At 44.1% G+C, this 26,297-nt stretch overlaps 1 protein-coding gene across 1 annotated transcript; it reads right to left on the bottom strand.

The window, feature by feature from the left end:
- Positions 1-1,101: 1,101 nt before the first annotated feature.
- Positions 1,102-24,735, bottom strand: FAM174B (family with sequence similarity 174 member B). Its single transcript, XM_039492820.1, is given in 4 exon segments — positions 1,102-5,141; positions 11,620-11,751; positions 24,441-24,651; positions 24,654-24,735. Coding segments are annotated over 4 exon segments (429 nt in total). The 3' UTR covers positions 1,102-5,137.
- Between the last annotated feature and the right edge of the window lie 1,562 nt (positions 24,736-26,297).

The following is a 26,297-nucleotide window of genomic DNA, read 5'->3' as shown; positions in this document are numbered from 1 at the left end:
CCTCAAAGAATTCTAGTAGATGGGAGACACATGATTTCCCTTTACAAAAACCGTGTTGACTATTCCTCAACAAATTATGTTCATCTATGCATCTGACAATTTTGTTCTTTACTATCATTTCAACTAGTTTGCCCGGTGCTGAAGTCAGGCTTGCCTGTAATTGCCGGGATCACCTCTGGAGCCCTTTTTAAAAATTATCACATTAGCTATCCTCCAGTCATTTGATACAGAAGCTGATTTAAATGATAGATTACAAACTACAGTTAGTAGTCCTGCAATTTCACATTTGAGTTCCCTCAGAATTCTTGGCTGAATACCATCTGGTCCTGGTGACTTATTACTGTTTAGTTTATCAAGAAAGGCCCATCACCCCTTTCCCCTTCCCAAACAGAACTCTCAGGGGTGGATTTACAAGAACATGTTTAATGGTGACAGTTTCTATTGTAACATGAGATGTCCATCCAAACTTGCATTACCATTTTTTTTTTAATGGAAGCTTTTGATCACAAGGGCAAATTCTAAATCAACATTTTCATCGATGGCCTGGTGATTGCACAAACAGGAACGCGTGGTTCTTACAAAACCATATACGAAAACAGCAGAAGCAGAAACTGAAAAGAGAAATCTTAATTAAGTCCACAATCTCCACCCTGATGAAATTACATCAACAGTAATTCAAAGGGTATACTTACAAAACTGGCTATCCAAATACACTCCAGCTTGTGTGCTCATTTACTGACATTAAGTCAGTTTGTGCTTGGAATAAAGTCTGATGTATGCAACTTCGTTATAAAGTAGCAAGGGTTATAAAAAGGGTTTGCAATCGTTTCAGCCTCTTGCTGAAAAAGTCATATCCAGTTCTAACTTACTCCTTCTAGTGGGATGGACCTTGTCCCTTGTTCAACTTGCTGAGAGGGCCATACAGGCATGTAGTTCTACACAAGTGATTCCTCTCTCTCAGAAGAGCAGACATGGCAGACCCAGAGGGAAAAAAGAGCCTCTGATCAGCTGAGCATTGTGGGTTCTCAAATGGAACCTCCCCAAAAAGAATTATGGTGAGCAGAGTAAAGAGACTGTAATTTGTCACAAGTAGGGTATGTCTCTGTGTTGTGGCATGTTCCAGTAAAAAATGACTTTAGTTTACTTGATCTCTATTGGTTTGATTAAACTGGTACTTAAAAGTATTTTGCTGAGTAGTAAGTTAAATTTTACATGAATGTTATACTAAAGTGTTTCTCCATTTTCTATAAAATAAAAATGGGCCTTTAAAAACATTCTCTGCCAAAGCAAGTTTAAGACTATGCAACACAAAGATCAGCAAACACTGAAACAGGATACAATCGCAACCAGACTGGAACTCTACAGTGCAAGACACACAGAACATGTATTACTTCAATATAGTGGTTAATGGCTAGCCATTCTTCAACAGAAACCTAACATTAGATAGTCCAAAATCATTTAAGCTATGTTGTAACTAATTACCACCTATAAAAAAATATTCATATATATACTATAGAGATGAGTTACATCAAGTGCTCTTAAAGTCTTAACTGAAATAAACCTATAGAAATATTTAGCTAGACAAACATCTGAAATCACATCTAGTGACCTTTAGATAAGAGGTAAATATCGTCCCATGTTTCCACTAGCAATTTAACATCAGGCAAGCGTTTAGGTTCATTGACATGATCTTGAATTACACTAGTAACGATGCCCTGATTTCCTTCATCAGGCAGCCATTTCTCCCCCGGCCTCCAACACCATTAATATATATACACACAGGTGGGTTTTACCAAAGGAGCCCAAGGGAGTTAGGTGCCCTAATTCTAAAGAGAGTTGGGCATCTACATCCTTGGTGCCTTCGGGGGGGAGGGGGGGGGGAAAGAAAAATCACACTGTTCCCCACCAAAAGGTTCACTGGAGGACTACAGAAACAATCTTGGTTGTTAGCAATAGGCAAGTCAGGCAGACTGCCTCTGACCTACTTAAACTCAGCAGTGCTCATAGGGCCTGACAAATCCCAGACACAGACTCCCACTGACTTCAGCAAGAGTTAGCTCAGGCCATCTGAATGGCCGGGTAAACTGAAACTGGCCTTATTTCCTCCTCTCTCTGCATCTGCAGAACCTTGATCTGGTCTTCAGCAGTAAAAAGTGCCCTCGGTCCCAGAAAAGGTTCAGGATACTCCAGACAGACCATGTCAGACCAAGGACATGTCCTCTGGAGCTCCAGATCTCTCCATAAATTCTCCTCTGAAAGGGATGTACAACCACAATGCCATGATGGCTCTTTCACTGGGAGAGCGGCCATGCCACCCTCTTTCCCCCTTCAGCAACAAGGTAATCAAAGCTTTAACCCACCCTTCTACCCAGCGTTGCCATTTTTCACTTCAGGGCTCAACCTGTCCAAGAACTTCCCACAACTCAGCTCTTCTTCGTAGTGTTTGCCAACTCCAAAGGGACATCACATTGCCTATTGAGAGCCATCTGTCCATTTCTGTCATATGCTGTCTTGAAAGTGTTCCCAAGCCATAGTGTGTCATCCTAGCCTATGGGCCTCTTGCGGTTCCTGCAATCCAGAGCTCAGTGCGCTGGGACCTACCCTAATCAATTTCTCCACCTTTCACCTCTTAGCTGACACATTAAAATATTGCTCAACAACAGCACCATGGAGTGACTTGAATTTACTCCATGATAAAAGGATAAAAAATAGTACATTGATATTGCCCAGATGTCTAATATTAGTTCTGCTGTGGGAATTTTCCAACATGGGCCAGCTGTAAAGCCTTTGCTGAATACTCTCTTGGTAAAGTTCAGATGAAAGTACAATTGTGCCAAAGAATTTTCCACCATCACCTTTTATTGACTTCCAATTGCCTTGGCTCCCTCTTTTAATGCGCGATACTATTCGCCACATTGCCCTGTACAGAATGGGATTCTCTCCCAAAGTGCATTAACAGTCTGAGAAGTGACAACAGAAATCCCATTAGGAGGTTCCTTTGCATTCTCTGTCTCCCAGAGCAAATGTGCTCCAAGTCAACAGAGGCCAGTTTTGCTAACTGCCAGTGCTGGAAACTCCACCTGGGATCCGAACACGCAGCTGGGTTCTGCCTATCATGTTGTCACTAGCAATAACAATTCCACCCTTGGAACGCAAAAGTTTAGCCAAGGATTCATAAAGCAGAATGGAATCCAGTTCCCTCTTCCAGAGCTGTGTAAGCTCTGCATAGTCAATATGAATAAAAATGCACAGGCCAATGAAGCAAGCAGATATGAAATCAGACACATGGGAATATGAAGGTGAACATCTTACTCTGTCACTTTTCTGACCATTGCTACACTTTAAAGAGGAAACATGGAGTGGCAAAAGGCTCTGATTTAGCAGATGGTGAGGGGAAAGGAATTTAGAATGCTGGGGCTACATCAGTCAAGGACTCAGAGGGACACCACCAAACTGCACTATATGCTCGTCAGAAGACAGCAACAATTTTGCTTGTGTCAGTGCAAATGGCTACTGCAGAACACGGAGGCCTTCTTGCAAAGAGCCAAAGTGGAGTGAAGAGTGCAGCATCTCTGCAAGGCTGTTTCAGGGTGCAAGCCTTGGGAGTGAGAACAAGTGAGAGTAGTATAACCTACTGTCATGATAACAAATCAAGAATTCCAGAATGCATTATCATGGGCAGCCTTCGAGCAGTCATTACAGAGGCAGCTTTGCAACAGACTTAGCAGTCACAAGCCACCAAGCAAATGTCAGTACATTCCCAAAACAGGAGGTAATTTTAACATCATAAAGGCAAGAGAGGCTCCAGATGGGTTAAAATCCCAAAGTAAAAGGGTATTTGACATAAATATTGGTAGAACGCACAGTGAGAGTCAATATGTCAAGCAAAGCTCATCAGAACTGCAGCTGCTTTTCAGAAACACCATAAAACAGGGCAACTATGCTAATAACTTTGAACTCAACAGAGCTTTCAAAGAATGGCACCGAATTTATGCACAGAGCTCAGACTATGATCTCAATCAGCCTAGATTAGATATTCTAGGTTTTCTTTTTAGCCATCCCACAGCTCTACCGTCCACAGTATAAAACACTGCAGGTAGCAAGAGGAAAAACATATCTCAGTGTAATATAGGATTTGGCAGCCAGCTGGGGGGTGGTGGGAGGAATTTCCAGTTTGGTGCAGATAGGATTCTTTGTATAAATGCTTCTAAGCGGGGGTAGGGCTAGGGTTCTCTTCCTGCAATTTAACAACTGCATATCAGATCTTTTGTAAAAAGTTTGATTAAAAATTTGATTAGCAGAAGAGGACACAAGATAGCAAAAAATGTAGTGTCTTACTTCCTATGAAGGGCGGGGAATTACAAAAATATCTATTTCCTCTAATCCAAGATTCCTGTAATACAGTATTTGCCTAGTTTTTCTGCTTCCCTATGGTCCCATGTTATGCAAGTAAGTCTGACCAGCGCTCTATTGGGAAATGAGTACATCATTATAGGACGGTTTAGTGCAATTGTTAAAATCAGTAGCAAGTCATTACAATTTTTTACAACAGTCACAAAATAAAAAAATAATAAAGAACCCAACACCACACACACTGTAACATTTCAGCAGTTTCAGCCACCAGCCTTCATCAGATGGGCAAGTATTTCTCTAGGCCCAGGATCATACAATTCCAAGTCTTTAAAACACAAGATCTGTTTAACAGAGACCAAAAGTATCAGATTCAGCTTTTAGAGAAGAAAGTCTTTTGGGGGCTGATTTTGGGGTTTTTTTTCCCTCCTTTTACAAAATGTATTTGGACCAGTGAGTGCTGAAAGTCTATACACAGTGCCGTAGCCACCCCATATGCTTTAGCAACCCCACAGCCTCTTCAAGCAACAGAGCAGAGTCTACGAGGAGGATCTCAGGTCATTCTACTGTGGAAGTTTGGAAACTAGGAGTTTAATAGTGATATTTTGGGCAGAGAATCAAACACCCCGCTGCCGTGTGCTGTATAAATAACATCACGGAGGAGCCAATGTTTGTTTTGGTTTCAATATTGCAGAGATGAAAGCTTCTCCTTCACAGTTAAGGCTTCAGCAGGGCTCTCGACAGCTGACTGACTTCTCACAGGGAACCAGCGATCCATGGAACAGCTTTACCTGGCAAGGAAGAGAGCCAGGGAAAAGAATTAGTATTGTCAGAGAAGCTTTGTTATTAAATAGATCATATGCAACTATGGGAATTTACGTACAAGGGGGGAAACAAAAAACAACTATACTATCCACCACTGGGTTCCTCAAGCAGGGGTTGATTTCTGTGGTGATTTTGGTCACAGACTTGATTTTCTGCATGTGGAAATTAGCCAGAGCAGTCTGAGCAACAGGCAAAGCTCAGGGATAAAATGAAGTCAATCACAGCCACAGTACAAAACAGAGAGGGCTGCTCTCCTGGAATGGGACAGCTTAGAACATCCCCCGAGAAAGGAAGTTTTCCCCAAGCAACCAGTTCACCTGGGGTCCTTCTGCATGCTACCCAGACCATTTTCTTCTTGGAGCCCTCACTTCCCCTCCCTCCAGCACCTACTCATGAGGTAAAAAAAAAAAGGGAAGAGATGCAGCTGCCTCACCAAGGGTTGTTACAGTAGACAAGAGTCAGGAGAACTTTTAGGTACAACTGCAGCACTTATGCATATTGAGCCAAGGAGCTTCTGTGCTCAGCACTGATTTTCATAGCACATCTAGCCCAACGGGGAAAGAACACGGGCTTCAAAAATGCCTTTTGGCCCCTTGGCACTGGTAATCCACAGCAGCACCTGGCCAAGGAAACCCTTAAGAGCAGCACCAACGCTCCAGGCAATTTGTTGTATTTATAGCAAGCAACTGAATGAGTTACTGTGATTTTCATCCCTTCACATGAGAATAAATGATACCCTCCGTTTATACAGAACCTTTACCTACTTTGCCTGCTGGGGGAAAAAAAATACACATTTAAACAGCCTAGCATTCACCTAGCATCATTCAAAAAAGGCCTCCGGCCTTCACTTGCAAGAAATCTGTTATAGCCACTCTCCGGAGACCAAACACCTTGCTGTAACAAGCACACAGTACAGCACTCCAGTCTAAGCTGAACATGCAAGTTAAGCTCTGGCAGGGATATATTCTGTGGAGAGCGATTAATATAATATACTCTGCATTCTTTACAGATAAGGCCCCATACCACTTAGCCACAGCAAGGACTCTGGGCCCCAGAATTTTGATGTAGATGTTTTAAATTGCCTCATGAAAGGAACATTTTGCAGAGGGTGGTAAGTCCAGGCTTCCTAATGTGGCACTAACCTTTTTAGCTCCAAGTCCTGCACGCTCCCTGACACCCAGGTGCAGGTTGTACTGGACACCTTCACCTATGCTTTACTTACACTATTGCGCTCTGGTTGAAGCTAGTTATACTGACAGTTGAACAAAAGCCCCACTCACTCACTGCAGCACCCCAGATATGTAACTGCAACATTATCACCAGGCAACACTTTGGAAGATACCACATTTCTAAAACGCCTCGTTTTCACTGCTGCTGTTAAAAGGAAAAATGAGCATCTATACTGAAAAACAGAAGAATATCAGCTAATTTTAGGAGAGGGGTGGAGGGTTTGATCAGACCCAGGAAATGTTTGTAGTTTTAAGTATTTATTTAGGGGATCTCAGACACCTGGCTTCAAAATTCCATCTCTGGCTTTTGCATTCTGCTTCTTCAAGTCCCCCTCCATCCCTCCCATTAATCTATCCTGGGTTCTTATATGTCACCCATCACTGTGGGATCCAAGCACCTTGCAGTGATGATAGTCCCAGCTGGACAAGTTTCACCAATGGAAGTAATGTATCGCTACAATGCTCTACCCTACAAGCAGCTGCATTTCAACACAGACCGAAGGATTCACCAAACATCCCAGCTCTGAGGTACTCTGGGATCCTTCAGGACATGAAGTGCAGTATTTGTTCAGCAACTTTTTTTTTTTTTTTTTTTTAAGTGTTCTGGTGAAGCTGACATGAAATTCCCCCACTGGATTAGAGGACAATTAATGATCTTAATAACCCAACATTTTTAATTCCCTTTGCAGAAACAGTTCGTGGTGTTAGCGTTTTAATTGACTTTTTCTCTAGTTACACTGCTAGACAAGGAAAGGGAGCTCTGCGCTGGAGTGGAAGCATTTGCACGTTGCCCATCGTCTCTACTTCCCTGCTCTACTTTTGGCTACGAGGAGTGCACAGAAGTTACTGAACAAAGGGTTCCACAAATGGGGGGCAAATCCTAGTGGAAAACTATGAAAGGTTCCACTCCCTGTGTTGGTGGGAAGTGCTAAATTTGCAAACAAGAGTGGGAGGTTTAAATGAGAGTAATTTTTTTTTAAAAGGCGGAAAATAGATGGGTCCAGAGATGGTGGGAACCCAGTCTTCCACTCCCACCATTACAAAGGTGCACCTTAATACAACCCCAACAATGCCATGGCCCAAGTTTCACTGGTATTACCTGTCCTGGTCACGTAATGGGTTTCTCCATTAGTTTTATCATGGTGGCTTTACACTTACACACTTACACACACACACACACCAGCCCCCCACCAGGAAGCAAATCAACAAATTAATTTTACACAGGCCATGGAGCTATTAAATGGTGGTAACTTTTGGTCATTAGCAGCATGGGCTGGATTTGAATCAGTGATCATGAAACAAAAGGCTCCACATTCATTATCCATCCTCTCAGACCTGCCAGTCAATTATTGAATTTTTAGTGTAATTTTATTTTATTAAAAAAAAAAAAAATACAAAAACACAACTCCAGATTAGTAATTGTTTCCATGAGGCTTTCAAGCATGTGTTATTTCCCAAGTGGTTTTGCATCTCTGCTTTATGGCAGCCTGTGTGTTACACTTTTCAGACTATTGTCACACGGAAGCTGCGCTCTCTGGATTAGAGAAGATGTTTATAGAACCACTTCACTTCCCGCTCCTGAGACTGCAGGAGAATCTAATCCAATAAATATACACTTCTGTCTTTGTCACAGGCTTTACCAGCCACAGACAAGATAGCCATAGACCGGATTTTGTTTGGTTAAGGTTTTTAGTGGTCTAATTAGCCAGCTATGCAGCTGAAAGGTGGTTATTGTTCACTGTTGCACAGCCTGAGGGGTGGATTTTACCAACACATCCGCTGTGGCAAGATGTTAAAGATGCAGGGGAATCCTAAAGTAACTTTCAGACAGCAGCCCAATTTACACCATCTGCCACTTCTCAATGGCATGCGCAGGGCTAGAAACCACAGCACATGAGGACAAAGCATCAAACGAAGAAAATGAATTGCATGAAAACAATCAGACTTGTGTGCCACTTCTCCCCTGCTGCTGATTCTACACAGCTAAGCAGCAATTAGCTTGCAGTTAGAATGCTGTTTGCATGGGGGGAGGGGAGAACAATCTCAATTATGCTCCAAAATATAGAAGTAAGTGAAGAAGAGATGTAAAAACAGATCTTGCCTACATGTTAAATACAGATTTAGTCTATGAACCCAAAATCTGATGCTAGTTATTTAGGGCTTCAGAACAGCAGGCAAATCAGAAGAGTAATTTCATATTAACACACAGCACGAATGCCATTAAGATTGTTAATAAGAAGAGTGCAAATCCTCAGAGAACCTCTCCCCATCTCAGTTCTGCTAGGGGATTGATGTTAACTCCCCATAAACTAGGGCTGTACTGCTAGAGAACAGGACCCACATCCCCAAAGAAGCAAAGCATTTTGAAAATGCAGAATTTGCTATCTGTTGTACTAGGATTTCCACAAGACCAAAGAAAAGAAAACTGAGGTACAGGATGGTGAACAAAATCTATGGTTGCTGTATCCCGTTGGAGGTATTACTGTAATTACCACACAAAGTGAAGGAGTGTGTGTATGTGTATATGTACCTATGACTAGTGAAGGCCCATTTGCACTTGTAAGGGATCCCAAGAAGACTGAGTTCATTTCTGTGAAAGCAGCAGTACAACACGCTCTGGAGAAGAAAAATAATAGTAGAAAACAAGGCTACGACTCTCAAGTCAGATTGTTTCCAATGGGCTTGCCTAATGTTTTATTACTGGATGCATTTTCCCACAGCACCACCATTTCCTGAGATTTTCCTCTTCACTGTGCTAGGAAAAATCTCTCCAACCTTGCCCCAAAATGCCTGCAAAGGAAGTTCTCCAGAACTCATCAAGGAGGGTGGAAAAGCAACAGAAGCGGTCAGAGCAGAAGTAGGTCAAGTTCAGACAGTTCCACTTCCAATTCAGACTCAAGCAATTCCAATGCATAATCCAACACTCAAGGCTGCCCAAGGCAGAGCAACATGCCGTCTATATTATTTATTAAGCACCAACAGCATGCTCAGTGCTGCAGAATTCACTGGAAAGCTGCAAAAACAGCGCATCTCAGGGGAGATTTGAAGGGTGACAAGGAGGTGGTTTGGCAGAACCACACCCAGGTGTAAAGCCTACCCGCTTACTGGAACAATGTCCTTCTAAGGCACCCTTTGCCCGATCATTTGAAGCCACTTTTCCAAGCAGTTTGCCTATCCTTCAAGGACATGTAGTGCTATCACCCCCATTTCACATGAAGGTAAACTGAGGCAGAGAGAGGCCCAGGATCACACAGCAAGTTAGTAGCAGAGCCAGAAACAGAAGTCAAAATTTTCCCCATCCAAAACTTCACCTAATTCTCGTATATACTAATATTATCCAGGTGTCAATCTAAGGCCTGAATGGTACAAGAGGGAAAGGCACATCTTCCAGCCTTGAGTAACTCGAACTTGTACACTTCTATTAAAGAAGTCCTGAATGCTGCTTTTTTAACTTTAATCATCATGGCCTTGCTGTTACCTTGTGATTCCCTGTCTGCCTGTTGTATCCACCTATTGTCTTTCCTCAGATTCTTAGACTCTAAGCATTCTGGGGGAGGAACCATCTTTGAGGGTGTGTGCATACGCACAGTACCTGGTACAACAGGACTCAATCTCCAACTGGGGTCTTCAGGCACAACTGCAATACAAACATTGTAACAGGCACTGGTTTCCCGTCCAACAATGCTGTATTTCTCATTTTAAGTATCCAACTTCACTGACCCTGCGTGCCCCTCAAAGGTTGTGTTAACAGCAAGCAGGTCCTTGTTGTCCTGATCTAGTGTCTGTTTGTGCTACACCTCTCACAACTGCCTTGGTGAAAGCCCAGGAGGAGTGGTAACAGCAGCTCTGCCAAGAGACCAGCCAATGATTAATCGGGGATGAGCAGCAGTACAGACGGTCTATATGGAGCTCTGACAGCTGGCCAAGAAAAGAGTCAGGGGAAGAAGAAACTATTCTGGTTTGGGGGCTATTTATTTACAAATCTCAAAACGACTGACTCACCATCATTCTTCGCCAGCTCCCTATCCCCAACTAACTCTTTCAGGGAGAGGTGTATTTCGTTATTTTGAAAATTACCAAAGCAAAACACAGCACCATATGCTTAAGTGCCCACTAAGTGCCCCTTGGAATGAACGCACCGCTTCCCCCATCTCCAGAACTAGGAGTGTGTGGGTGAGCATTTGTGCAAAGGGAGGACATGAGCAAATCTCTGACGAGCTCCTAATTACGAGTTGCCTGGATTCAGATGCAGCCTTATCATTAGCAGAGCTTTTCCTAGCCGAAGCGCCACAGATCTTGGGCTGTCTTTGTTTGGATGAGAAACATGACTCTTGTGCTATCACCACTCTGAGGCAAATAAAAATAAGAGATTCAAATACACTGACGCCATAAATCAGAGAGTCCGAGAGCCCGCCTGCACTGAGAGGCTGCTATAAATTCTCCAACAGGGCAGGCACTGAAAACTTTGGGCTGTCAAACACTTTTAAAAAAAAAATGGTAATGATTTTATGCTACTGAGTGGGGCCTGATTGACAGCGCTGGCGACTGAAGCCCTCTGTTTATCACAGAACAGATACAGCAAAGGCATCTGCAAAGCAAGCTTCCCAACACCAAGTCCCGCCAGCATGCCTCAGACGCAGAGATGCCCAAATCAAGAGACCATTAAGGAAAGCTTGTCAACTTTCCACAGCCACTGTTGTGACCACGAGGGGAAAGAGAAGCAGCTCTAGACTGGTAGGGCCTGACCCTACACAGATTGTTTATGAAGAGCACCAGATGCGAGCTAAGCGCTTGTACACACAAATACGAGTACAGGAAGAATGCAACTTCCCCAATCAGCTACAACATACAGAGGAAGGATGAGGGATGGGCTGCAACAAGCAGCAAAGGATTGAGCAGGGAAGTTCAGCCCATTAACCTTTGTCAGTTCTATATAGTTTGTTTGGGCACATCTCTTCTGTTGGCACTTTACTGCAGGGAGGACTAGGGCTTTTAGGCTTGTTGGAAATTGCATGCTTTAAGGAGGAGCGGTTGGATGCATAGCAGACTGGATTTCAGGTGCAGGAACCATGTATAGGAGAGTGGTGGAGCTTTTGTGGATTGAAGGGAAGAACAGAGAAGGAGCTTAGCCTTGACAAGGCATTGTGAGAGTGCAGGAAGGAAGAGCCATCCACCCAGGAGGCAGCCTTTAACCAAGACCCACCCACGTCAGTACCTGTATTTCACATCAAACACTGTTGAGTCTTCGTCATCATCCTCATCTTCGTTCAGAGGGGCCATTTCTACTCGCTCAGCCGGGGTCGTGATTATGTCGTACTTCCTTGTCTTCTTAATCCTCTTGCCAGACCTGAAACAAAGAAACGGGGGGTTCATTCTGAAAGTGTTCCCTAGAGGAAGGGCTGGGGTGGGCTGTTACCAACCTGTTCTATATACAGCCCGGACTGCTGAGACCTACCCTGACGCAAAGTCTGTGGAGCCAGCCCCTCCTCCTCTCCACCACTTGTCCCCATCACTGAAGAGCTCAATTTCCTGTCAGCTGTAATCCAGATCAGTGTCAGTCTTTTAGTTTCTGAGGCACAGCCACTGATCCTTTGGTGTGCAGGGCAAATCGCTGGCACGGCAGCTCAGAGCCCCCTGCTGCTATGCTCAATAAGTCAGACAGAGGCTTAATCAGAGGAGGCAGCGACAGGTTAACTAACATCTTTAGATGAGAAAAATCACGGCAATCTGGCTGACTCAATGTCTACCAAGCTGACGGGTTCAGAGAAGAGTTACGAGAGGAGTGGGCATCTGAGGTAATATTTACGAGTGGACAAGCTCTTCTACCTTTTTTGGACACCAGAGTGAAGTTTCCAGACACTCCCTAATACAGCCAGTAGTTTCACTTGAGCAATTTTATACTCACTACTGTGCAAGCATCATGAAAAATCCGTGGCCATGTTTAAGATTTAGGTGTAGCCAATGTCCTTCCGCTTAGCAGAATGTTCAATTTCTTTTGTAGCAAGGATGCTTATACACCTGTGTGTCCTTTACTCGTTAGACTCATTTTCCATAATCTACTTATATTAAAATAATTTTGACATAAAAAAACAAAATGATACAGAATATGGTACTTAACTTGACACTGTCTCTTTAACTCAAAGCACCTGTATTATACAGGCTCTTTTTATTCCACAGTTTAATATCCATTAACCCAAGGTCTCTCACTGCTCAAACATAAGCCTGGGTTTGTGTTGGTTACACTGGTTTATGCTTCACTTATATTGCATTTAAATAAAGAAGCTGCAATATGACCATCTTTTGGGGGATATGGGGAAGAAATCAAGAGCTTAGCGCAATTGCCTGCACTCTGGAAATGGTTTATCCAACACAATGCCGACTATTTCTCCTATAACCCTTTGTTAAAAAAAGGATTGAAAATCTGCAAGATAACAGAGGACAGCCAAATGTCTGGAGAATTTCCAACCATCAGTCCAGGAGCATTAACAGGTCATGAAAACATTCCTGCTGTCCAGAAGTCTCACCCTGACAAATCACACAAGATGAGTTGGGGTTGCCATCACTTGAAATCTTTAATCCAAGGCTGGATATCTTTTCAAAAGATATGCTATAGCTCAAACAAGAGATATAGGCTTGATGCAGGAATTATTGGGGAATATCCTTTGCCCTGTGTTATGCAGGTCAGATAAGATCATCATAGGGTCCCTTCTGGCCTTGAACTCTATGCATGATCAAGAAATATCTGATGGAAAAGCTGTCATTAGCCTCTGAGGAGAGCATCATTTTGGGGCATTGGTCCAGGACTAAGTAAAGCAAGCCTCAGACCTTGGGTAACGCAATTTTCATTTCTTGAGCATTTTAAGGACTAATTTGCATCAAAAATGTCAAGAAACTCTCATGGTCCAAGTTACACTGTAACAAACTGTGCTGTATCACATCAAGCAGAGCAGAGTGTTTTGTTCTATTATCCCATCTGTTAAAACAAGTCATTTCAGACCCCACCCAGTAGGGCCTTCCTAACCAAACACCTGATAATCCTCACAAAAACACCTGGCAGTCTCACTCCACTTTTCAGCCAAGACCTAACAGCAAAGTGATGCAGTGAGAAAAGTGATGTGTTGAGATCTCATCTTACAAGGAAAGCTTTGCTTGTACAAGAGAACATTTACTCAGACAATATGAAGTGTCATCACCATTAAAACTAAACTGCACATTCCTCAAGGTGAATGAGGCACATTCTACAATTGAATTAGTAAGTGAGCAGCCATGACAAAACAATCTCCCATGTGTGCACATGAATTAGCAAGGCTACGTTGGATTGCATGTTAAAAGAACAAGCCATTTTTCTGTCTGCAATCAGACCTACTTTTGCTGTAAGACATCAGTTCTCATCTCCTACAGAGGCAGATACAGCTTATTTCGGGCAACTACTAAAAGAACATTGTATTATTTAAAGACAGTTAATTGCCAGTGGCTGAGTTGTCCTAGTTTTCTATTTCTCTATTTAGTTAGCATGTAAAGAGAACTTTCAAAGTCATTTTCACTAATGTGACAATAGACACTTAACGGTAAAGCCGGATGGAAAATGGAAAACAAGTTTTGTAGAAATGTTCTGATTTAGCTGAGATGTAGGTGCAGATATCTTGTCATGGAGCAGGCAAAGGCTCTTTCATTCTCTCTTCTTTCAATTAATGCCGATGTATTTGGTTAACATCATTATTGTTAACCTGCAGTCCCAACAGCCAGTACACACACACTTGTTTATGAAACCTAGGGGATTTTTTTTGTCTGGACAACAAAAAACGTTGAGACAAACTATCTTTAAATGGAAACCTTTCAAGTTTCCCACCCACATACTAAATGATTTCTTCAGATGGATTTTTGCCCAATCTGTTTCCTATAGCACTGGACATACTTATCCCTGATAGTATCTCGTTAATCAGCAATAACAAGACAAAAGAAAAAACACAAACACTACACACTGGGTGGGACAAGATACCACATATCAACTGTAAGTATGAGCACAGTAGCACAAGACAGGAACTAGGGAATATAAACATTTCACAGCCTCTGGAGACCTGTTCCAAAGGGTCAGAACATGATAAGGACTCATGGGTGAGAACAGGCCATGGCTTAGTTTAATAAAACAAATGTGTTTGGGTGACTAACAAGAAAGGATGTTAGGGGAAGCAATTAGAGCACTGGTTCTTAACCTGGGGTGCACGCACCCCCTGGTGGCGCGAGATGCCCTTTATGAGGGTGCGAGACATGCTAGATTTTTTTAGAAGGTAAATCATCGAAAACACAAATTAAGCACAGACACATAAGTACAACTACTTTGTTTCATCACACGTATGTATTTAACAACGTTATACATTTTTTAACAATTACTGTAATAACCAACCAAAAAATATATCTAGGTTTAAAGAACAGACCTACTTCAATGATTTTTGATAAGGGGTATGAGAATTTATTTTATTTTTTTAAATATGGAGATATATCTATCTCACAGAATTTGAAGGGACCTTGAAAGGTCATTGAGTCCAGTCCCCTGCCTTCACAGCAGGACCAAGTACTGTCCCTGACAGATTTTTGCCCCAGATTCCTAAATGGCCCCCTCAAGGATTGAACTCACAACCCTGGGTTTAGCAGGCCAATGCTCAAACCACTGAGCTATCCCTCCCCTTTAAGAACCAAAGAGGTGCAGGATGCAGTAAAGGTTAAGAACCACTGAATTAGAGCAAACTCCTTGCATACTGATAAAATCAAAGACCCCTTGCATGAAAGACCCCGTGGTAAAGGGTATTCATGCACAAGGCTTTCAGCACAGGATATCTGACTTCCAATGAAAAGTTAAAAGTGACTAATGCTTTCATGCTTAGTCTCTACACCTCAAACTGCTTCCGCTAAAGTTAGCAGACCTGATCAGAAGATGCTGTGGTCGGGATGGAGATGCACTCACTACAGAGCTGAGGAGGTGCTGGGGGGCATACCAAGAGATAGCAGGTGTTCCGGTTATAACAGGGGTACACCAGCAGAGCCGGGGGGATGTCCAAGGACTACAACAGCGGAAGGTGCCACCGCAGATCTAGACTGAAATGAACTGGCAGAGCTGTGGAGGGGTAGGCAAAATTCATTGTTCCATGTTAGGAAGGAGGTCAGACTAGATGACCATAATGGTCCCTTCTGGTCTTAACATTTACCAATCTATGAAGCTTGCCTAGCATCTTCACAAGCTTCAAACAGCTGTAGCCAGTGCCAGTACCCTCTCATTTTGGGTCCACTACTGATCCTGTTAAAGCCAACAAGAAACTCATTAGCTTTAACAAGCGCAGGATTAGGGGGCATGAAATGTATTTAAAACAAGGAGAATAATGGCAAGACCAACTGGACCCACTCAGGAGGATCCAGCTCCTAAAGCTCATGAGTTATTGACCCATATCAGTCCTATCCCCGTGCAATCATATTTCTTTATGAGTTAAACGCACAAGACATCACCCTCCATGACAGTGCTCTCGACTCCATAAGAACAAGGATGCACTGCCTGCACATTTCAGTACAGCTCAGGGAAGGGGTGTTCAATATTGAAACATAGGAAATGAAAAGTTGGCTGGGAGAGAGGGAGAAAGTTTATGACTCATGTCGTCTTTTGACCAGGGGCTGTTTTGGTCAAACACTAGTCATGTGTAGCACTTCATGCTCCTTACTGAAGCATCATGTGGTGGGAGAAATGCATTAGTCAACTCACTAGTTCATTATATACTTTAAGCCTCCAATTTATTTTAGTCAACAACCCTGATGCTCAGAAATAATACTTCTCTTGACCCCACAGAGAACGGTCTCAGAGCTTTCAATCCAGCATTAACACTTCCTGAAGAGAGACATGAGAAGGTAAGAGGAGGATTAAATTATCCTTTCCTATAAGCGTGTTTCTCATTCGTAATTCCACCAAAAACAATAGACTGAATCCAATCCTGTTGAAGCTCCAATTAAGTTCTACCAGGAATGAATTGAGCCCAACATATTTAGCAATAATTGGCTCCCGCAACATTTACACGATTCCAGATAATAAACCTAAGAGAACTCCAAACTCATAACAAGTCACTGAATATGAGCTTCATTAATACCGCTGACATTTTACCATTTTCTATCGAACCAGGCTTCTTTGCTCACATGATCATTTTAAACCCTGAAATTAAACCAGAAGCTATTAAGATGAACCCTCATGCATGCTTTCAGGCAGGCATTCATTTTGCTGTAATGAACTGACACGCCACATTTTTCTAACAACCAGCTTCTTGAGATGGAACATACTCAACCACAGAGAACAGAAGCTCTTGTTCAACTTAAATCTTGTTCAACTGCACTAACTATTAATAAGAGGTTTGGAGGCTGGGAAGAAGGTTGTGAAAAACTTCAGGAACATCTGAATGAGATCTTGCCATGATTCAATTAAAAGGCTGTACCTGAAAGTAACTAAAATAAGACTGGATTTGCATACTGTATATATAGTACTGGGACCAACATGCACTTCCAAATATAGTTGGTCTTATGAGAGTAATATTTCTATTATCCCCATTTTACAGACACTGAGGATTGGAGAATTTAAGTGACTTACCTAAATTCATAAAGCAAGAGAGCAGGGAAGCCAGACTCCTGCTTTGACCAATAAAACAAACACATCTAAAGAGGGGTTTCTGGTAGCGGGTGATACTTGGCTTTTTATTGGTTTTTTTTTTTCTTTTTCATATAATAGTCTATCAAACAGGGTGGACTGATTTTAAATCAAAGCTATTTAAGCCACCGATATTCATTATGATTTAAACCAGCAAGCAGGAAGCCTTGATTTAAATTACTGATTTGAATTGTTTTTTGCATTTGTACATCTTAGCTGTTTTCTTAAAGATAGGTTCATTCTCTTTGATTGCTAACCAGTAAAACATGTTGATTTGCAACTAAATATAGCCTTTACTCTAATTTTGGGACTGCTTCTTGCTAACCAGGAGGATACACCATATCTGTACACATTTAACTTACATTTATTTAGATTCTTAATGTTTACATTTTTATTACGTTAGAAAATGGTACCTTCTTATTTGAATTTTTTTAAAAACTTGTGATGTGCCAAGCTCTATTTGGATGGAAATTCAAATTCAGTTAAAAATGCACAAAAATGGCATTTTCTAATCAAATTTCAAAAAGCCTTAAATGTGCTGTCTATGTAAGAAAAAAGGATCAAGAAGTTCATCAAAACATGTTTTGTATTTAGAACTAACTTATTTATTAAACAAAGGCAATATTATCCATAGATAGTGAATTGAACTGATTGTTTCTGGTCATTATGCCCTTTACTATTTTAGAACTAGTAGATCTCACCCTTTCACACCTAGGTTTATATTCAGATTGGCAGAGGAAAACAAGCTTTCCTGCTTTTTCAATTCCCAATTGGTTTCTTAACTTTGAACTAGTCATTAAACTGAACTGAAGCTGAATAAACTCAAATGAAGAACATATTTTCTCTGCAGAAGAGGCGACTGCTGTCGAAAGCTGGTCTAGCACTTTAAACTCTGGTTCCAGGTATTCAACCAGTGACTTTCACCATTTCAGTGGTCTGACTTTCTTCAAAGCTCAGCAGCAAATGTGTATTAATTTTACTTATTGAATTGAAATTATTTTAATAAATTATAATACGTTTAGGTCATAACATAGGTTGTCAATTTCAAATTGGGGGTTGGTTTTTCTTTTTTTGAAAGAATAAACTTGTATTTAAATTAAAAAAGTGATTTTTTTTTAAATCTTTGATTTTTATCCAGCCTGTTTTCAAAATGATCTATTTCCCTCCAGTAGCTGGCAGCTAGCTGCCCACGGATTGAAGAAAGGGTTTTTTGTATTGTACAGTAACCAGTTATAAAACAATTTACACTTAGTCAACTCAGTCTTCTAGTGTAGGTGAGCCTTAGGTGTACAGAGCACCACCCAACAAGGTAGGATAACCAGATCCTGTAACCTATGACTAGGTGATGAGTCAATGTACTTAAATCTCTCTCCTAAAGCATAGCAATGTAGCCAGTTTTGCAGCTATAAAAGAGATAGGCCCACGGGAAAGCTATCTAAAAATAATGGGATTTGGTAGAGAAATCTGAGGCTCAGACAGCAGTGATGTGACCAGAGGTAATTTTGGTCAAAATATTATTGTTATCTAAGTGGGTACCGTGTCTCTCAACAGGCAGACCTGTACCTTGTAAATAGTGCTCATATCCAGCTTGAGTCTTACTCATTTCCACACTTTACAGCAGTTCACTGCAAACACTACTGACCGTGGCTGATAACGCCTATTGCCCCACGGTGACACCACAGTTGCAGTTTGCTAATTTAAAAAAAAAAAAATTGATTTATCTAATGTCCCAGTGGCTTCCGCATCAACCAACACAGACAACCAAGTTTCTGACCCCTCATTTCCTTTTTGAGTTTGGTTAACCCTGACAGTTTACTTAGTAAGCGAGGGGCCTAATTCACCTCTGGAGTAACGGCACTGACATCAGTGGAGAAGAGGGAGACAGTTGGAAAATATGGATTCAAAAAAACAGAAATCAAAACATGGAGAGAAGCACTCGCTGAAGTAGCAAGTATTTGGCAAGTCATGGAGGATATTTTGGCTTAAGAGTGGGAGAGAAGGAGGTACTCAGCACACACGTGATGCCGAGAAAATACTCCATTCCCCTGCCATTGGAAGTGGTTTCCAGGAGCATTTCTGAGTCAGCCAGAAAAGGTTGCTATTGCAAACTAGGTGTTGCCTCCTGCTACTGTGGACCATGCTACTTTCACAGCCTGCGCAGTCTTGAACAGTCCAGGAGAGAGAGAGCTGGAATTCAGATCCCTTATGGCGGTGCCAAGCTCTACTCCACTGCCCCCGCCCCCAAGTCCACTCCAATCAGAACACTTCTAAGGAGGAAGAAGAACAGGTCATCTTTGAAAGCACCCATAAAAGAAAACAGTATGTTGGAAAGAAAGCAAGGATGTAAGTATCACAAGCCAGGGCCTGTGATAAAATATCTGCCCGCTAACTCACGTCATCTCAACAATCCGTATCTAAAGGGATAATTTACTTGCAGCAAACCAGTGTAATTTCATAGTGACAGTTTAATAAAATATTGGATTTCAACAAATTCTGCTTAACAGCAATCTACAATACAGGTTTCTGCAAGGTTCTTTGTTTTGGGGTTTTTTTTAAAAATAGATGTGAACAAAGCTCTTATTTTGATCAAGAAAGGCTTTTCATTTGAGTAAATGTGATCTCTCTTCTGCAACAGAAATGAGAACTCCTCTCCAAACTATTTTGCCAGCAGTAAGCTGGAAATGGTACAAACATGCTTGTTGATTTGCTTGTCTTATTTTGTAACTCAGATCAATCTTTGCTTACACACTAGAGGCTGTGTCAGATAAACAACTGCATATAGATGTCGAAAGCTCCATTTTCCATGGGACCCACTGTGTTTATTAAAAGAACAGCAGGAATCTCTCACTTATATGAAATGTGCTTTAACTATAAGCAGTAGTGTACAGATAAAATGAGTCTGGCATGGAAGAGCTCAGCAGTGCTTGACAGTAAAGGTGACTGCAAAGAATTTTCTAAAATAACTGGGCTTGTGTCCCCTTTGGCTTCTGTAGGATGTAGAGCAGTGGTGGGCAAACTGCGGCCCTCCAGACGTTTTAATACGGCCCTCGAGCTCCCATCAAGGAACGGGGTCGGGCGCTTGCCCCCGCTCTGCACAACTCCCAGAAGCAGTGGCATGTCTCCACTCCTACGCGTAGGGGCAGCCGAGGAGCTCCACACGCTGCCCCTGCCCCAAGTGCCACCCCCACAGCTCCCATTGTCTGGGAACTGTGGCCAATGGGAGCTTCAGGGGCAGCACCTGCAGACAGGGCAGTGCAGAACACCTGGATGCACCTCTGCATAGGAGCCGGAGCAGGGACATGCCGCAGCTTCTGGGGGATGCTTGAGGTATGTGCTGCCTGGAGCCTGCACCCCAACCCCCTTCCCCAGTTCTGATCCCCCTCCTGCCCTCTGAACCCCTCAATCCCAGCCCGGAGCACCCTCCTGCACCCCTAACCCCTCATCCCCAGCTCCACCCCAGAGCCTGCACCTCCAGCCAGAGCCCTCATCCCTTCCCGCACCCCATGAGCATTCATGGCCTGCCATACAATTTCCATACCCAGATGTGGCCCTCGAGCCAAAAAGTTTGTCCACCCCTGATGTGGAGAGAAGACTCAAAAGGCTGGGTTTTCTGCTGCTTGGTTTTTTACCTTGGAAAATATCAAGAATGTCAACCCTTCTTTCTCTTTTTACATATGGGGAAACTGAGGCAGGGAGGCTGAATTTGCCCAAGCCCAGTCAGTGAAAGAGCTAGATATAGAATTTAGATCACCTTATACTGATTTTACTAGTAGACTATGCTGCCTTTAGTCTGACCCACCCAAGGGCCTAATATCCGTTCTGATGTATAATCCCGCAACAACTTTGCAAGCCTGGATGAGCAGATGATAGTGATGAGAAGAATGATTTAAAAAAGCAATGTTTTATTTGCTTCCCCCTAAACCAAATTACTTGCCATGGTAAATTGAATCTTGCTATGCTGTGCTAGTCACTAACACGCATTGGCAAATCTTTTGCAGTTTGTTCACTGGGACAGACTTATGAGATGTCTCAGTTTCTAAGGGTTCTCTTATAGAAGGAAACCCTTTAAGAACAGTATTCAGATAGACTCTGCTCATCAGCATTAATAAATTAAAATTATTAACACCTCAGAAACAGGGAAGAACTATAACAGTTAGCTGGAACAGCCACGTAACTGCAGAAGAACTGTTTGCAAGTAGGTGGAGGAAGAATTCACAAAACACACCTGTTCAACTACCTCCGTTGCCCAACTTCTTCCTTCTACAAGCAACAACCAACCACCAGAGAGCAATTCATATGACTCAACCCTGCAGGTTGTTTTCTTTTGCACATACCTGTAAGAAAGAATTCCTGTTAACTATTGAAGGTTTTGTAGTGTTCCACCATGAAATCAGGAGTGAACAAAACAGAGCTAAACACTCTTTGATGAGACTAGAACTTTTCGTTTACTGTATGTACATAGAGCATCTAGCATAACTGGAACTGTAGCTGCTACCACCACAGAAACAATAATTTATGAACACTAATATGAAAGGCTCAGTTTGACACTAAGTTTTTTTTCTCCTGCCTCAGCAACAAGCCAACAGAGATTTAAGCTTTCTAATCATACAAAGATTTCAAGTATTACAATGTTACTCAGCACATCCTGGTTGCAACCCACTCTCTACAGGAGAGGAGGAGGTGAATGCAATATATTTGCTGGAGTTACGCTGCAGAGAGAAACAATATGCCAGGATCCCACCAGGCAGATGCAGACTTCTTGCACATTGCAGAGCTGCGTTCTGCCAAGGCTTCCATCAACCCCACATGCCGTGGATTTAGGGGGAAGGAAGGGGCTGGATCCACTAACCAATCCCCCATTCCCTCCAACCACACTGTGCAGCAGTGAAGGCTAATGTAGCGCTCCAGCTGCACAAGTGGCCACAGAGTGGTTCCACGGCCCAGAATGCCATCTCATCCTAATTCTTGGGGACACAGCCCAAACCCAGACCATTTATTTGGGCTTTATCCTAGGGCTGAACTCTGGCTTCAGCATTAAGCAAAGATTTATCTCGTTTGTACACTCCAGTTGGGTAACTGCCCACAATGCGCTATCTGCACACACATGCAAAAGAGACACCCTTTGAAAACTTGACAGAGTGAGCCCACTCCCTGCTGCACCAGAGGAAACCTAAATTACTGCTCTGTAATGTTTTCACCCCATTTTTCTGCTTTGAGTTTGTTTTAAAATGAGGGTGGAAAAAACACTCAGGGAAGTTTGGGTTTTTTTAATGACACCTCCAGTAACTTTTTCAAAGTTATAGCAGTTTCCTAACAACACAAATGGATTAAAAAAAATGTTTTATACAAAGTACGGTGTTCAAGAAGGGATATCAACAGAGTCAAATGTGAGAGATCAAGACCGATAAGGGCTGGAGTTTCAAAACCTATAGACAAGAGTCTCCTGTCACTTCTCTGATCATTAAAACCGGGCAACACACACACAAATAGGCAGACATGCTATAAATGAAGGGGGGTTATTCCTGAAGAACACTGGATAAAACAAATTACCCCCAGTTAAGCAATTCCATAACCTAATATGCTTCCCTGCATTTCCTTCACTCTAGGACTTACAATGACATAACCCTGTGATGTTCAAATAGTCTACCACAGGGGTCAGCAACTTTTCAGAAGCGCTGCGCCGAGTCTTCGTTTATTCACTCTAATTTAAGGTTTCGCGTGCCAGTAATACATTTTAACTTTTTTAGAAGGTCTCTTTCTATAAGTCTATAATATATAACTAAACTATTGTATGTAAAGTAAATAAGGTTTTTAAAATGTTTTAAAAGCTTCATTTAAAATTCAATTAAAATGCAGAGCCTCCCGGACTGGTTGCCAGGACCTGGGCAGTGTGAGTGCCACTGAAAATCAGCTCGCGTGCCCCCTTTTAGCATACGTGCCATAGGTTGCCTACCCTGGTCTACCAAAATCACGAAGGAAAATCAGGGTGCCAGGTATATACCAGGCAGTGGAAGGCAGGGAGTTCTGCCTGACGTACTGTACCTGGCCCATAAGGCAGCAGCTGATACTTAGAGGTTATTGAGGACTATTGGGAAATCTATTTTCAAGTCAGAACTCGAGTCTTTGCCCTACCCGCCTGGACACTATGCTTTACAGCACATAAACACTCATATTATGGCAATTATTTCAAAAGGGCTTATTCATGTTTTAGCTAATGAAACAGAACAATACTTCTTCCTTGAGAACAAATATATAGTGCTCTTCAAAGAGACCGGAACAAATTCAAAGGTATAAGAATTCTGTTTTCCATTTTAACAACCCCGTTCTGGCCAGCGGATCTAAGACATTTTACAAACTACATACAGTAGGCCAGGGGGCGGCCAAAACTTGCCTTCTCACCCACTTCCATCCCCTCTGTGCTGGGTGCCTTTACTCCAGAGGAAGATGCACTTCAGCTTTTCTGGCTTTAGGCTATGTCTACATTACCACCTACACTGGCAAAACTTATGTTGCTCAGGGGTGTGACTATTCCACCCCCTGAGCAAAATAAGTTACGCCGGTATAAGTGCTGGTAGGCACAGCACTATGGCAACAGGAGAGCTTCTCCTGCCAATATAGCTTTTGCCGTTCGCAGGGGGTGTTTTTTTTATGCCAATAGGAGAGCTCTCTCCCGACATAGTGTCTTCACCAGATGTGATGCAGCGAGGTAGCTATATCGGTACAGCTGCATCGCTGTACGGGTAGTCATGGCCTAAGAGTAAGAGCTTTAACTTCTGCATGGACTGGTCAGGGACTCACTTTTTCAGGTCACATCCCAGAGATCCTCACCCACAACCTAGAAAGGTGACAGTGCTGCTGTGGTCAAGGGCTTTCAAGGTATATGTCAGCCCAGCACTGACTCACCTTAATAGTCACGTGCACATAAGGCCCAGGAAACCTCTGGAAACCATCAGCAGAGACTCACTGTTAGCGCTACCGGGGACAGAGAGGAGCCCCACTACAGGAGGGGTACAGAGAGCAGTGCCCCCCAGTCTCCATGGGAGGAGAGCCCCCCCACCAGGGGGGTACAGAGAGCAGTGCCCCCTTGGGCTGCCTGGGGGGAGAGCCCCCACACCTGGGGGGTACAGAGAGCAGCGCCCCCCCGGTTTCCATAGGGGGAGAGCCGCCCCTACCTGGGGGGTACAGAAAGCAGTGCGCCCCCATCTCCATGGGGAAGAGCCCCCCCCGCCTGGGGGGTACAGAGAGCAGCGCCCCCCCCGGTCTCCATGGGGAAGAGCCCCCCCGGGGTACAGCGGGCAGCGCCCCCCCGGCGAGGATCCCCCCTCGCGCCCGCCCGCCCCGCACGCAGCCCCGGGCGGTACCTGCAGACCCGCAGCAGCAGGCAGCCGATGAGGCCGGCGCTGAGGACACACGCCGCGATCACCGCGGCCTTGAGCGCGGACAGGTCGCGGAGCAGCGCGGGCAGCAGGCTGACCTGGGCGCCGCTGTGGTTCCCGGGGGCGCCCAGAGGCTCCGGCGGCGGCGGCCGGCTGGCGTTGGCGGGGCGCTGCGCGGCCAGGGGCGGCCCCGGCGCGGGGGCTCCCGGCGGCCCCGGGCGGGGAGCGCGGCCAGCAGCAGCAGGGCCGCCAGCAGCAGCAGCGGGGCGGCGGGGCGCATCCTGCCCGGGCTCCGGGCTCTGCTCCGCCTGCCACACCGCGCCCGGCCCTAGGCGCAAGGAGCAGCTCGCGGCGCGGCGCCGCCTCCCGGCCGGCCCCTTCCCTGCACTGCCGGCCCCAGCCCTGCCTCCTCCGGCCGGACCTGCGGGCGGGGCGCGGCGGGGCCGGGGGGAAGGGGCGAGCTGTACAGCCCATGTGGTGGGGGAGAGCCAGCCTTGTGGGGGGTCCCCTGTGCGGGCCTTACCCCCCCCCAGCAGAGACACAGCCCTGGGAGGGACCCTAACCCCGTCCCCCAGTTCCATAGCTCCCAGCCAAACTGCAGACTGACCCCTCAAATCCAAAGTGTGAGCTATAGGGTGCCCTCAACCCCCAGAGCTGCCGGGAGCCCCACGCTCAGGCCTGCCCCACCACCAGGCTACAGGGGCATTTGGTATAAAGTTAGGGGGGGGGCAATTTTGGTTGGGTGCATTCCTGGAGGTGTCATGACATGACCTAATCTTCCATTAAAGATTAATCTTCATTCCTGGAGACTCCAGCACAATCCTGGAAGGTTGGCAAGGCAACCCTATATAATGTGCTCATGTTGTCCCAGCACCTTCCAAAGCTAAAACAATAGATACAGGGGCTCCTGACAGAACAAGGGGTAATGGTCTCAAGTTGCAGGAGGTTTAGTTTGGAAAAACTTTTTCACTAGGAGGGCGGAGAAGCACTGGAATGGGTTACCTAGGGAGGTGGTGGAATCGCCTTCATTAGAGGTTTTTAAGGTCAGGCTTGGCAAAGCCCTGGCTGGGATGATTTAGTTGGGGATTGGTCCTGCTTTGAGCAGGGGATTGGACTAGATCCCTCCTGAGGTCCCTTCCCACCCTGATATTCTATGATTATAAATCAGGCCCCTAGTGAGTGACGCCTCTCACACAGAAGGCAGACTTTGCCTTCTCTCCCAGGGGAAGAGTTTTCCTCTTACTGATGCTGGGTCAGCTCCTCGCATCCTGCCACATGCCAATAGTAACACATCCCAGAGACAGCCACTTTTTTCTAACACTGAACAAGGAATTTAGAGTTAAGAATAGAATTATCCTTAAACTACTCATTCTCTGCAGAGCTGCTTAGAGTCTCCCCAGCCCACCTGCTTGGCCTCCTGGTACAGTTTTAAAGAAATAGTACACCCTGCCACACAGATCTTCCCTGTCCTGTACACCCCATAGCCCTTTGAGCTCTCCTGTGTACCTCCTTTGCCCCCAAATACCTTTGTCCTCTTGCTGGACCCCCCCCCCCCACAGGTTCTCCTTTTCATAGCCTCAATTCCAAGGTTCACGGGATATTGTTGCAGAAGCCACTGGACTGGCCAAGACTCCCTCACATTTTCTCCTTTCCAGTTGCTCTTCCAATTCCCGCTCTGTCTCTCTCAAAGGGAGAAAAGACTAATGAAGTATAGTCATAGGTGCTGGAATTATGGGTGCTGCAGCACCCCATGACTTCAAGTGATTTCCATTATATACAGGATTTACAGTTTGGTTCAGTGGCTCTCAGCACCCCCACTATAAAAATTGTTCCAGCACCCCT

The sequence above is a fragment of the Mauremys reevesii genome, linkage group 10 (genome assembly GCF_016161935.1).
Source record: "Mauremys reevesii isolate NIE-2019 linkage group 10, ASM1616193v1, whole genome shotgun sequence".
Lineage (NCBI taxonomy): Eukaryota > Metazoa > Chordata > Testudines > Geoemydidae > Mauremys > Mauremys reevesii.
The sequence above is the reverse complement of the archived record's forward strand: the minus strand, read 5'-3'. Positions and strand labels throughout refer to the sequence as shown.